This window comes from Danio aesculapii, chromosome 1, assembly GCF_903798145.1.
Source record: "Danio aesculapii chromosome 1, fDanAes4.1, whole genome shotgun sequence".
NCBI classification, from domain to species: Eukaryota; Metazoa; Chordata; class Actinopteri; order Cypriniformes; family Danionidae; genus Danio; species Danio aesculapii.
Window position 1 is genome coordinate 12,513,769 of NC_079435.1, and position 13,022 is coordinate 12,526,790.

Here is a 13,022-nt window from a genome sequence, read left to right on the forward strand (position 1 = left end):
TCCTCTGGGTGCTCCGGTTTCACAAGACGTGCGCTATAGGTGAATTGAATAAACTAAATTGGCTGTAGTGTATGTATGTGAGAGTGTGTGGGTGTTTCCCAGTACTAGATTGCAGCTGGAAGGGCATCCACTGTGTAAAACATTTGCCGAAGGAAAAATGAATGAATGATCTCTCTCACATTGCAGAAACATGTTCTACTGTTTAGTGTGCAATACAAAGTGTTTTCTTTGTTCTTGTATGCTTGTGTATTTACCTTTGGACTGTCTATTGGATTATTATCTCCTTGCTTGCCGATGCTCCTGTTGACCTTTGCCTGTATCCCATCCCTCATTTAAATAAAGCTACACTTGGAACTCAGCTCAGTCATTGCACTCATCGTTAAAGGAACAAACAATACACAACTCAGAAACTGTATTCGTGTATTATGTTTTATTGTACCTGGTTATGCAGGTGCCAGGTTTGATAGTCCCCTTCTGTGCATCTTCTGGTGAATACGGACTTGTAGTCTATTTTAATGAGCTGCCATTCGGACCGATGGCTGAAGTGTCCAAAAAATCTGCAAATAGACAAACAAAACTTTGATTTTCTCACACATTTTCAAGTGAACTAGGAGACTTTATTAGCTGTTCAGGCGTGTAATGTAGACACTGGAATTAAAGTCTGCAAGAAGGTACATCTCCTGAGGCTGGATGTGCAATCGTGGGTCACTTCATTAGCTATGTCTGAAATTGCTCCCTACATCCTATAATGCACACAGCATGGGGTTAGGTGAATTCAGAGTGAGTAACGCCCTTTTTAATTCAGTCTTTTAGACGTGCATTCTAATATACAGTTTATACATTTGAAGTCAGAATTATTAGCCCCCCTGAATTATTAGGACCCCTGTTTATGTTTTTTCCCAATTTCTGTTTAACGGAGAGAAGATTTTTTCAACACATTTCTAAAAATAGTAGACTTAATAACTCATTTATAATAACTGATTTATTTGATCTTTTCCATGATAACAGTAAATAATATTTTACTGGATATTTTTCAAGACAATTCTATACAGTTTATGGGCCCCCCACCAATCTGAGACCCCTGTTTTAAATGCTTTAAATCTGACATTTAACTTTCATCTGGGTAGTTACAAAGTAAAGTTGGTGTTATTACCTTCATCTCTATTATGCATCATGTTAAAATTCCATATTAAAAGTCATTTAAATAAAATGTATAAATTCTCTCATTTCATTCACTTTTCCCTCATATATTGTACATTGTGTCATCCACTATATAGGGAATAGTGAATGAGTGAAAACACAAAAGCAATATTGACATATAGTAGATTCATAGGAACACAACTGATACTTTTTAAACCATTAAGCTCTTTATTATTAATACTGTATGTGGCACCATACTGCTCTGCATGAGCTATTTGTATGCAAGACGCCCAGCATTAAAAAAACGACTGTAATTCATAGTAATTACTATAGTGTTTCTGAAACATACTATAGGACATTGCTTGCTTTTATCTGTTGTGGTAATTATATACAGTAGTTGCTTTTATACAACAACTATACTAATATAAATGTTTGACCTAATATATTAAGATAAGTCAATAGGATGTATAATATTACAATACGCAACAATTTACTCTAGCAAAAATGAAAGTATACAGCAATGTTTATTGGAGTTAATCAGTTAATCAAAATGCTGTATAGTATTCATTAACAAAAGGTTGTAAATACTATATTATATACAGCAGAATTCACTTTACTATAGCATGGTTCAAATACACTATAGTACTTATAAGTTACTACAGTATTTTAAGTTGGCCCTGTGACAACAATTTCCGTCCATGTTTATCTAATGCAGCACAGATTGTTTAATGTGTTTAAACTAACAGTAAAAACAGCACAGTATGACCATCTTAAGCTATACACTAGCACCAAGACATAATGAGAAATGTTGTTGGTTCACTGAAACTAACATTAGCTTAGGAGTCTGATTCATTAACCTTTCCTCATGGGTTTACCTCTTAAACAAACAGTTTCTCCAAGCTCAGAGGAAATTTTTCCTTATGTAAAAAAAAGGACATAATGAGGACACACGGGCTGTATGTGTGTGTGTGTGTGTGTATGTGTGTACTGGTTTTGGTGGTTTACAAGCACAGTTTTTTTGTATAGTGACATGGGTATGACCTAATTGTACGTTATACAATAAAAAAATTTACTGTATAAAATACGGCAGCACTTTCGCTCAAAGAAAAAAGGTCGCTGGTTTGAGTCCTAGCTGGGTCAATTGGCATTTCTGTGTGGAGTTTGCATGTTCTCCCTGTGTTCCTGTGGGCTTCCTCCAGTAGCAAATGCCAGAGTAATTGGTGGTTCATTCCATTGTGGCGACCCCTGATAAATCAAGGTCTAAGCCAAAAGATAGAGAGTGAATGTATAAAATACATTACACCTATGGAGAGTCCCTGTAGACCACCAGTGTGTGTGTCTGTGTCTCTGTGAAAGATAGATGATGGTCAAAAACAAACCTCTATAGACTTACGTCATGATCTGATTCTCTGCACCTGCCTCCACTAACACACCGTCCACAAACAGCGGCATGGCTGAGAAACTGTGACGAGTCCACTGACGACCTTCATCAAAGCTGATCCTGCAGCAGACAAATGATCAAGTGTCAGCTGATGACAAAACTACACGCAGAAGAAAAAAAAACATAGGGGTATAGAGCAGTGTTTCTCAACCACGTTCCTGGAGGACCACCAACTCTGGACATTTTCCATGGCTTCTCAACCAAACATACCTGATTTAGATCATCAGCTCATTAGCAAAGATTGAAAGACCTGTAATGGGTGTGAAAAATTAAGGAGACATCCAAAACATGCAGTGTTGGTGGTCCTCCAGGAACGTCGTTGAGAAACACTGGTTTAGAGCAGTCTGAGTGACAGTAATAAACAAAAAAAAAAATAAATAAATAAATATATACATATTCTAAAATATATGGGTGTGGAACTGGGCGGTCTGATGTAATGAGAAAACGTTAGTATTTTACGTTTTGTCAGTTTAGTGTCTAATTCGTACAGAGTTCAGTCGTATGAAATTGTACGATTATAAAAAGGAGGCGTGGCACCTAACCCCACTCCTAAACCCAACCGTCATTGGGTGATGATCAAATCGTATTAAATTGTACGTATTAGATTGTACGAATTCAAACTAATTAGCCACTAAATCAAAAAGTTACGATTATGTTGGAATTACAGGAGTTTTAACAAAACAGGAGGGTGCTGGGGCTCTCGGAAAAAACGGGAGTGTTGGCAGGTATGTTTATGCCAACAATGCTAACGATATATAAATTAGCATTCACTCCGATGGATACGTTGTAAAAAAAAGGATTTGTTGACCTTTTTTAAAAAAAAGTGAGTAAAAAAAATGAGTAAACCTGTTGCCTTAAAAATATTAAGTAAATGAACTATGTGCATGATTATAAAATTCAGTCAACTTAACAGTTCTAAGTCCAGGCCCGGCACTTCGGGGGGCAAAAGGGGGCATTGCATTCTCAGAAAGAATTTGTGCCCCCTCAGTTTTCATAGAGGATTACCTCATGCAAAACTGAAAATTCTACAGGTTGTAGCATTTGCTTTTTCCTAACACTGATAAATGATTGGTTGGGTAATAGGTTATATGTGAAGCATGATGACTCGGTTGCTGATTTCACCATATTTATTTACTGGTTATATGAAAAATCTAACCGTGGGTTAGCTTACATGTGTGTGCATAGTTTGCTGCCTTTACCTAAAACTTTAAACATTTATATTTTTTGAAAATAAAACAGAAAGAAATAAGGAGAATAAAATATAATTTAAACCACTTGTTTGGCGCTGAAGCCATGATCCATCTGCGTTTGTGTAAACGATATCGTTGCATAACCTTTATTGATAAAATCAGTAATAGCGAAACTGTGCATATTATTATTACTATAAAAAGTATTTTATTGCCTTAAGTCAGTAACCTGGGCAGTAATGCAAAATAATAATAAATAAGTGAATAAATTGCCTAAATGAAAGGAGGTCACCGGGTCGAGTGCCCCCTAGGCTGTCTGAGTCACAGAGGGTTAACTTTTTATCACAATAAATATCTATTTTGTAATTAATGGCTGTCTGTATTTTATAATCCATATAGTGGTAAAAAATATTTAGATATAAAATAATTTTATATTATTTTATATTTTTTTTATAAGTTACATTTTTACCCTATTTTTAATATACGAGTGACAAAGCATTGAATTGTACCAAATAGGAGTCATGTCATTATTTATTAACTATAAAGATACTTAAAGGGATGAAGTTTCTTTGCAAAAATGCTGGTTGCTGACACCCATCGACTTTCATAGTAGGAGAAAAAAATACTATCCGCTTGTTAAGTTTGACATCAAACAAAGCGCCTTCTGGGTCCAAGCACTACATCAAACTTTATGGGGAGATTTAACAAATTGTAATAATCAACGTTTATAAAGTAAAGTATTACTTTCAAACATCACGATTGCAATATAATAATAATAATAATAATAACAATTCTTTACATTTATATAGCGATTTTCTGGACACTCAAAGTGCTTTACACATTTTAGGGGGGAATCTCCTCATCCACCACCAGTGTACAGCATCCACCTGGATGACAATATAACAGCCATATTGCGCTAGACCGCACACAACACATCACACACCAGCTGATTGATGGAGAGGAAACAGAGTGAGGAAGCCAATTGTGATATGGGGATATTTATGAAGCTATGATGGACATAGGTCAATGGGCAGATTTGGCCAAGATGCCAGGGTTAAACTCCTACTCTTTTTCGAAGGACATCCTTGGATTTTTAACCACCACGATTTATCGTCTCATTCGAAAGACAGCGCTCACTGAGCAGGGTAGAGTCCCCTTCACTATACTGGGGCATTAGGACGCACACAGGTCACAGGTTCACTTTAATGTGTGATAAGACTAAAAAGTGGTCATGAATGAATATTTTGAGTAGCGGCTTGGACCTGGATATAGTATTTCATACGTCACAATGGAATAGAGGTCGATTGGTCCCAGCACAGGGTATATGCAGGAATTCTAAAGGTAATTTTAATACCTTTTTAAGACTTTTTAAAGACCATCTCTGAATATTTCAAGTTCTAATCAGTATCAAACCTTTACCTTAATAAACAGTTGTTAATATTACACGGTTGTTTTCAGCAACAGGCTTCAGCCACTGTTTAAACTCGTCCTTCTCCAATCAGGAGTACGCAAACTTACACTTTCCCATTTTGCCATTTGTTTTGCTCTATGGTTTCGCTACATGTGGAGACATTCACATCACCTTTCCCGCATTTGTAGTAAATTACCTGACATCACCCGGACGGAGGAGCTTGGCCGGATGTGCCCTGGCCCGAACTAATCACGTCGAGCATGCTGTTGTTAATATTAGGAGGAAAATTAATATATTTATGCTCTTTTGGAGTCAAACACTCTGGACAATGCTTGAACAAAACTTAAGCCTACGTAAAAAAAGTGATTACGACTTTTAAACACCTTTTAAGGGCCTTAATTTTCTCATAATTGATTTATCAACTTTTAATACTTTTTAAGGCCCCACGGACACCCTGCAGCAATCAGCATTTTTCAAAGTATCTCCTCTTTAGTTCAACCAAATAAAGAAACTCAAACAGGTTTTGAACACATTTGAAAGAGCAAATGATGACAGAATTTTCCTATTTAGGTGAACTGTCCCTTTAAAGACAAGCAAAGTAAGAAAAGCGTAGGAAACTATGACAACAATCATAAAAATAGCGAGTTCTTAAAAGTCCACAAACGTGGGCGGGAGAAGAAGCAAGTAACTTTCATCTTGAACGCCTGATCGTGATGCTTTCTGACAGCTCATCAACATGGTTTCACAGGTGCAAACAGTAGGCTAGCATGTGTGACAAGGTTGCGGCGCAAGGACTCGAGCTCCCTCCGTGTTGTCTCCGGTCCGCTAAAAGCTACTGTTGACATGTATCCATTATGAGAACATACAGTCAAGGCTGTTATTTGAAGTCACACTTGCAGGAAACGACACGACTGCCCTCCACAGTTGTGACTCCACTTACTGTCTCGCTTGAGTTGTTTAAGAGAACTAAAAAAAAATGAAGGTGCCACACTTCAGTGGACCTAAAACTAAAGCCCAACGCCACCAGTGATAAGAGAGAAAAGATTTAAGACTCTGGAGGATTAAACAGCACTGAAGCAAAACCAGGAAAGGCCAATTTGAGGAAGGAACCAATGTGTGAACTTGGGGGGATAAGTAGGAAGCTTTAATATGGAACACTTCCCATGGTACGGCACATAAAAACTGATTCCAATCTGTTATTTGGCAGCCTTTGTTTCATTTTTTTGTTCTAGTAGGGAGCATGTTCAACCTACAGTACGCCAACCCATTGATTTTTTTTTCCCCTCAACGATCTTAATAGTACAAAACCTTCCCTGTCAGGCAGACTGAGAGTCGACTGAAACAACTGAAGCGGGAATTCCACCAAACCAGCATGAATAAGCCTGGCAGAATCAAAGTTATTTTCACCTACCAAAGATGTCTAGTGGGCACAGTGGGCTGCTTCACGGCTACCAAAGCTCCACCTTTGTCCAGAAACCACACGTTGTGCTCTTCCTCAAAAATCTGCATGGTGGGAAGAACAGTGTGGAGTTATCTTATTGCACAAACAGGGACACAAAGGCATTTTTATCACATCATGCAGTCGTTTTTTGGTTTAATCCCCACCATTTTTTTTGCTATAAGAAGTGCTACAGTGATTACATTTTGTTCCAAAGGCAAAAAATGTAGAAGCTAGCATTTCTCGTTTGATATGTTTTCTATGTTCATCGTCCTGTAATCAAAGGCTTCTTCCTGAATAGGTTTTTAACAAAAGCTAACAACATTAGCATGTTTTAATTCTATGAGGACATGAAATCAACCCAGGCTCATTCTGAAAAATGTAGTCCCGTGGACGTTTCTGGAGACCACAAAATACGTCCCGGGAGGTAGGTATGGCTGCATTTAGTTTTTTTAAGCGAACGCTTCGGGGCGGTGCGACGTCGTTCCTGTTGGCGCTTACCAGCTGACCGCTTACCTCCGTGTGGAGGGCTTTCCCGCCGCAACCAGTTTGTCCAGTTAGCTCGTCGTGTACGTCGGCAGACTTGAGACGCAGAGAGGAGTTTACCATGACGACGGCGACCGGGTTCAAGTCCGGGGAAGAGCAGTTCCAGAAATCAGGTAAGACAAAAACAGAATAAAAAAATAAAATGAGCGAGTGAATAAACAGGGTTGAGAATGCGGTGAAAATCCGAAAACGTGGTAAAAATCTGACTAGGGCTTTTCTTTTTCTGGACGGCTTTTGTAAACCGTCGGTTGGGTTTAGGGAAGTAAGTGGGTGGGCGGGTCAATCTGTAAAATTGGTTGGGTTTAGGGAGGGGGGGGGGGGGGGGGGGGGGGCAGTCGCCCAGTCAATCATTCAGTCAGTCAGGCGAACAGTCGTCCGACTTTGGCCTCTGGTGGGTTTATGCGAGAACAGCGGCCTCTGGTGGGTTTATGCGAACAGCGCTTGCGAGAGACATTGGAGACACGAAAAAGCCCAAACAGCAGCCTCTCGCGGACTCACGAAAACAAAAACTGCAGCCATACGTACCTCCCGGGACGTATTTCGCGGCCTCCATAAACGTCTACGGGACTATGTTTTCAGAGTGAGCCTGGGTTGCATGAAATGAAACTAAAGCTCTAAACCATTTGATCTTTATTTATTTATTCTGAAATGGCACCCTACATCAGCATAACTTCTACCTTCCTTAAGCACGTCCAGAAGTTCAACCTTTTGTGCGATGGTTAGCACCTTCCTCTACCTTTTGGGTGCAGAACGTTTCGTCGACATAGTGGAGGAAATACTTGCAAACATACAGTACAGTACTTCTGAGTCACACTGCTAGCGATCAAAGATTTATGTAAATTAGGCAAGCTGAATGCATTCTGTACTGTACAGGAGACATGGCATGGAGGAGATTGATTGACAGTGGTCTACAGCCAGTCAGGACGCAGAACACAATGCGCTGTAGAAAAAAAGTTCAAAGTGTGAGGCTGCAAAAGTGGACCGCGTTATAGCGAGGGACCACTGTACTCTACTTGTTATTTTATTAAAGGTCCTGTGAAGTGCTTTGAAATGTCTATCTTTTTGTTCGATGTTTAATGTAATCTCAACTGAAAAATGAAAAGAGGTTGGGACAGAGAGTAGCTCCTCCCCCTTTTAAAAAAACAGCCAATAGCATTTCATTTTTATCACAGCTCTGGGATCCATTTCCCAAACAACTGACGAGTCTTCGCTGAGGTCCAGCTTCCAGCTCTGCACAAGACGTTTGACCAGAGGAGAAATGGTCATGCCCAACTGAGCCTGGTTTCTCTCGAGGTATTTTAATTCTTCATTTTCGCCAATTGGTGAAGTTTTTTCCTCACAGCTGTCGCCACTGGCTTGCATGGTTTGGGATCGGTAGAGCTGCGCATCGATGGATTTACTCCTCAGTGTTTGGACTCTGTCACAGATCCATCGTTTGAACTACATTAAAACTCATTTATACAATGCGTAGCACAAGCTCTGTGATTGGTCGGCTTGGTATCGGTGACGAGCATGGGCGGTACTGAGAGCCACGAGCCCATTGGAGTGATTGTTTACAAATGTTGTAATAACTTTGTGATTAAAGCTGTTGCATGTCGCTGGTTCCCGCCTCTGAATGAGCGAGTTTTAGCTACTTGTAGCGTCCAGTAAAAACAAAACACCCACAAAGAAACTCAACACAGAGGAACATAAAAACGTGCTGCCAGCTAGTGTTTTGGAAGTGTTATTGCAGAGCAACACAAACAGCACGCAGAAGTATAAATGCACGACAATGCGCAAGGTAGGTGCTGTAGGTCACTTCTTAACTTAATGACAGTTGTCATAAACATGCATACAGTCTCATTCACATTCATGAAGTGTCATTACAAACAATGTCATCTCTGCATTTAAAATGACAAAACAGTGCAGATGACACTTAATAACAGTTGTCATAAGCATGCATGAAGTCTCATTCACGTTCATGAGGTGTCATAACAAATAATGTCATTGTTGCATTTAAAATGACAACATTGAGCAAATGACACTTAATAATAGTTGCTAAAAGCATGCATAGTCTCATTTATGTTCATGAAGTGTCATAACAAACAATGCCATCTTTGCATTTAAAATGACAAAACTGAGCAAATGACACTTAATAATAGTTGTCATAAGCATGCATAAAGTCTTATTCACGTTCATGAAGTGTTATAACAAATAATGTCATTGTTGCATTTAAAATGACAACATTGAGCAAATGACACTTAATAATAGTTGCTAAAAGCATGCATAGTCTCATTTATGTTCATGAAGTGTCATAACAAACAACGTCATCTTTGCATTTAAAATGACAAAACTGAACGAATGACACAATAATAGTTGTCATAAGCATGCATAAAGTCTTATTCACATTCATGAAGTGTCATAACAAATAATGCCATTGTTGCATTTAAAATGACAACATTAAACAAATGACACTTAATAACATTTGTTTAAAGCATGCATAGAGTTTCATGTATGTTCATAAAGTGTCATAACAAATAACATCATCTTTGCATTTAAAGTGACAAAACTGAGCAAATGACACTTAATAATAGTTGTCAAAGGCATGCATAAAGTTTCATTCACATTCATAAAGTGTCATAACAAATAACATCATCTTTGCATTTAAAATGACAAAACTGAGCAAATGACACTTAATAATAGTTGTCATAAGCATGCATAAAGTCTCATTTATGTTCATGAAGTGTCATAACAAATAATGTCATTGTTGCATTTAAAATGACAACATTGAGCAAATGACACTTAATAACATTTGTTAAAAGCATGCATAAAGTTTCATGTATGTTCATAAAGTGTCATAACAAATAACATCATCTTTGCATTTACAATGACAAAACTGAGCAAATGACACTTAATAATAGTTGTCATAAGCATGCATAAAGTCTCATTCATATTCATGAAGTGTCATAACAAACAACATCATCTTTGCATTTAAAATGACAAAACTGAGCAAATGACACTTAATAATAGTTGTCATAAGCATGCATAAAGTTTCATGTATGTTCATAAAGTGTCATAACAAATAACATCATCTTTGCATTTACAATGACAAAACTGAGCAAATGACACTTAATAATAGTTGTCATAAGCATGCATAAAGTCTCATTCATATTCATGAAGTGTCATAACAAACAACATCATCTTTGCATTTAAAATGACAAAACTGAGCAAATGACACTTAATAATAGTTGTCATAAGCATGCATAAAATCTCATTCATATTCATGAAGTGTCATAACAAACAATGTCATCTTTGCATTTAAACTGACAAAACTGAGCAAATGACCCTTAATAACAGTTACAATAAGCATCCATAAAGTCTCATTCTTACAGTGCCATAACAAACAATGTCATCTTTGCATTTAAAATGATAAAACTGAGGGAATGACACTTAATAATGGTTGTCATAAGGATGCATAAAGTCTCTTTCACATTCATGAAGTGTCATAGCAACGTCATGTTTGCATTTAAAATGACAAAACTAAGCAAATTACACTTAATAGCAGAAGTCATAAGGATGCAAAAAGTCTCATTCACATTCATGAAGTGTCATATCATGATTATAAAGGTTTCATGACAGTCTTATGAACACCTCGTCAAGTAAAATGTTACCCAAATGGAAGCTATTGTAAATAATAAGTGTCATACCTGTCTCCAGTTATTGCCTGCATCTGATGAAATGAACATGGCCACATTATTGTAAGACAGTTCAGATCCAATATTCCCTGAAACACAAATCCAGGCCAAAATCAACATTTGTTTTACAAAATAAAGCAATGTAGCACACCATCATGAAGCATTTCCAAATTCGCAAAACAACAAATGCACATTTGTATAATATGTTGAATAAGCAGCTTTTGTAATTGAGGCAGCATGGGTCAATATTTGCTCAATCCACACTCATACAAGCAGAACATGCATGGACACACACATACACACAAACCCACACACTCAGCTCTGACTGTCATGTTCACTCACATCATAAGAAAGAATCCAAGTAGAGAAAATAATGATATACAGTGCATTGCCATTCAAAAGGTTGGGATCGGTAGGATTTTTCAAGTGATTTTGAAATGTAAACTCACTACGGATTGTTGTCACTACGATACGGTTGTTTTTAATCGGCAAACCAATATTACGCTAACAATGCATATTCTGAACAGCGGATCACAGGGTGCACCGAACAGTGGGAAGACAACAGGAGGATCGGATTTTTTTATCGAGAACCGTTGCATCCCTAATATATATATATATATATATATATATATATATATATATATATATATATATATATATATATATATATATATATATATATATATATATATATATATATATACCCCTAAAAGAGAACATTACTCTGAAAATGACATTGAAACAAAGAAGAAGAAATAGGGGAAACGAGAAAGAGAAAACTGATTTTGTGTTGTGCAGTTGTTGTTGTTTTATGCATACACATATACACGTGATGACTTTGCCTCTGCTGTTTGCTGTTGGCCAAGACTGAGCTGAGGGGAAGTGACTGTACATCCTTGAATTGCCTGTGAGAAATTAGTTTACTTCCTTCAAGTGACAGGTTTAACAGCAGACCCGCTGCGGGGAGGTGAAATGAGAGAGCTTTTCATGCTTAGAGAACGCCTGTATATTTAAAAACCAGAGGCTTTTTTAAAACGAATTGCACTTGAGGGGATTTCCTGACAACTGTATGACACCGGACCACCCATTACAGGACGATAGAGGTATACGAATATCTATCTATCTATCTATCTATCTATCTATCTATCTATCTATCTATCTATCTATCTATCTATCTATCTATCTATCTATCTATCTATATTTTTCTTTTCATACATCCATCTTTCCATCTTTCCATCCATCCATCCATCCTTCCTTCCTTCCTTCCCTCCTTCATTTATTCCATCCATCCATCTTTCTTTCTCTTTATCTGTCCATCCTTCCCTGTATCTGTCTTTCTATCATTCATCCATCCATCCATCCATCCATCCATCCATCCATCCATCCATCCATCCATCCACCCATCCTTCCTTCCTTTTATTCCTTTCTTTCCACCCGTCCATCCTTCCGTGTATCTGTCCATTTGTTATACAGATTTTTTTTCTTTCCATTCATCCATCCACCTACCCATTCTTCCACCCACCCATCCTTCCATCTGTCCATCCATCCCCTATCCATCCATCCATCCATCCATTCATCCATCTTTATTTCCTTCCTTCCTTCCTTCCTTCTGTCTGTCTGTCCATCCGTCATCCATCTTTTTTTAGTTCTTTCTTTCTTTCTTTCTTTCTTTCTTTCTTTCTTTCTTTCTTTCTTTCTTTCTTTCTTTCTTTCTTTCTTTCTTTCTTTCTTTCTTTCTTTCTTTCTTTCTTTTTTTCTTTCTTTCTTTCTTTCCATCCATCCTTCCGTCCTTTAATCAGTCTGTCCGTCCGCCACTCCGTCCTTCCCCCATTCCATCCATCCGTCCATCCATACATCCTGTCCACCTGTTATCCATCCATTTTTCTTTCTTTCCATTCATCATCCATCCGTCCACTCATCCATCCATCCATTCATCATCCCTCTATCCATCCATCCACCAATCCATCCATCCATCCACCCATCCATCCATCCATCCATCCATCCGTCCGTCTGTCCGTCCGTCCTTTCATCTGTTCATCCATCCATCCATCATCCATTCATCCATCCATCCATCCATCCATTCATCCATCCATCCATCCATCCATCCATCCATCCATCCATTCTTTCTTTCTTTCTTTCTTTCTTTCTTTCTTTCTTTCTTTCTTTCTTTCTTTCTTTCTTTCTA

The 13,022-nt window shown here is 37.9% G+C and overlaps 1 protein-coding gene across 1 annotated transcript in view; it reads right to left on the reverse strand.

Annotated features, from left to right (window-relative positions):
* The window catches only part of sorcs3a (sortilin related VPS10 domain containing receptor 3a), a 352,179-nt gene that overhangs the window by 68,022 nt on the left and 271,135 nt on the right, over window positions 1-13,022 (reverse strand). Inside the window, 4 exon segments of the mRNA XM_056456597.1 lie at window positions 440-557; window positions 2,534-2,641; window positions 6,591-6,682; window positions 10,850-10,926. Coding sequence (XP_056312572.1) covers window positions 440-557; window positions 2,534-2,641; window positions 6,591-6,682; window positions 10,850-10,926 — 395 coding nt within the window.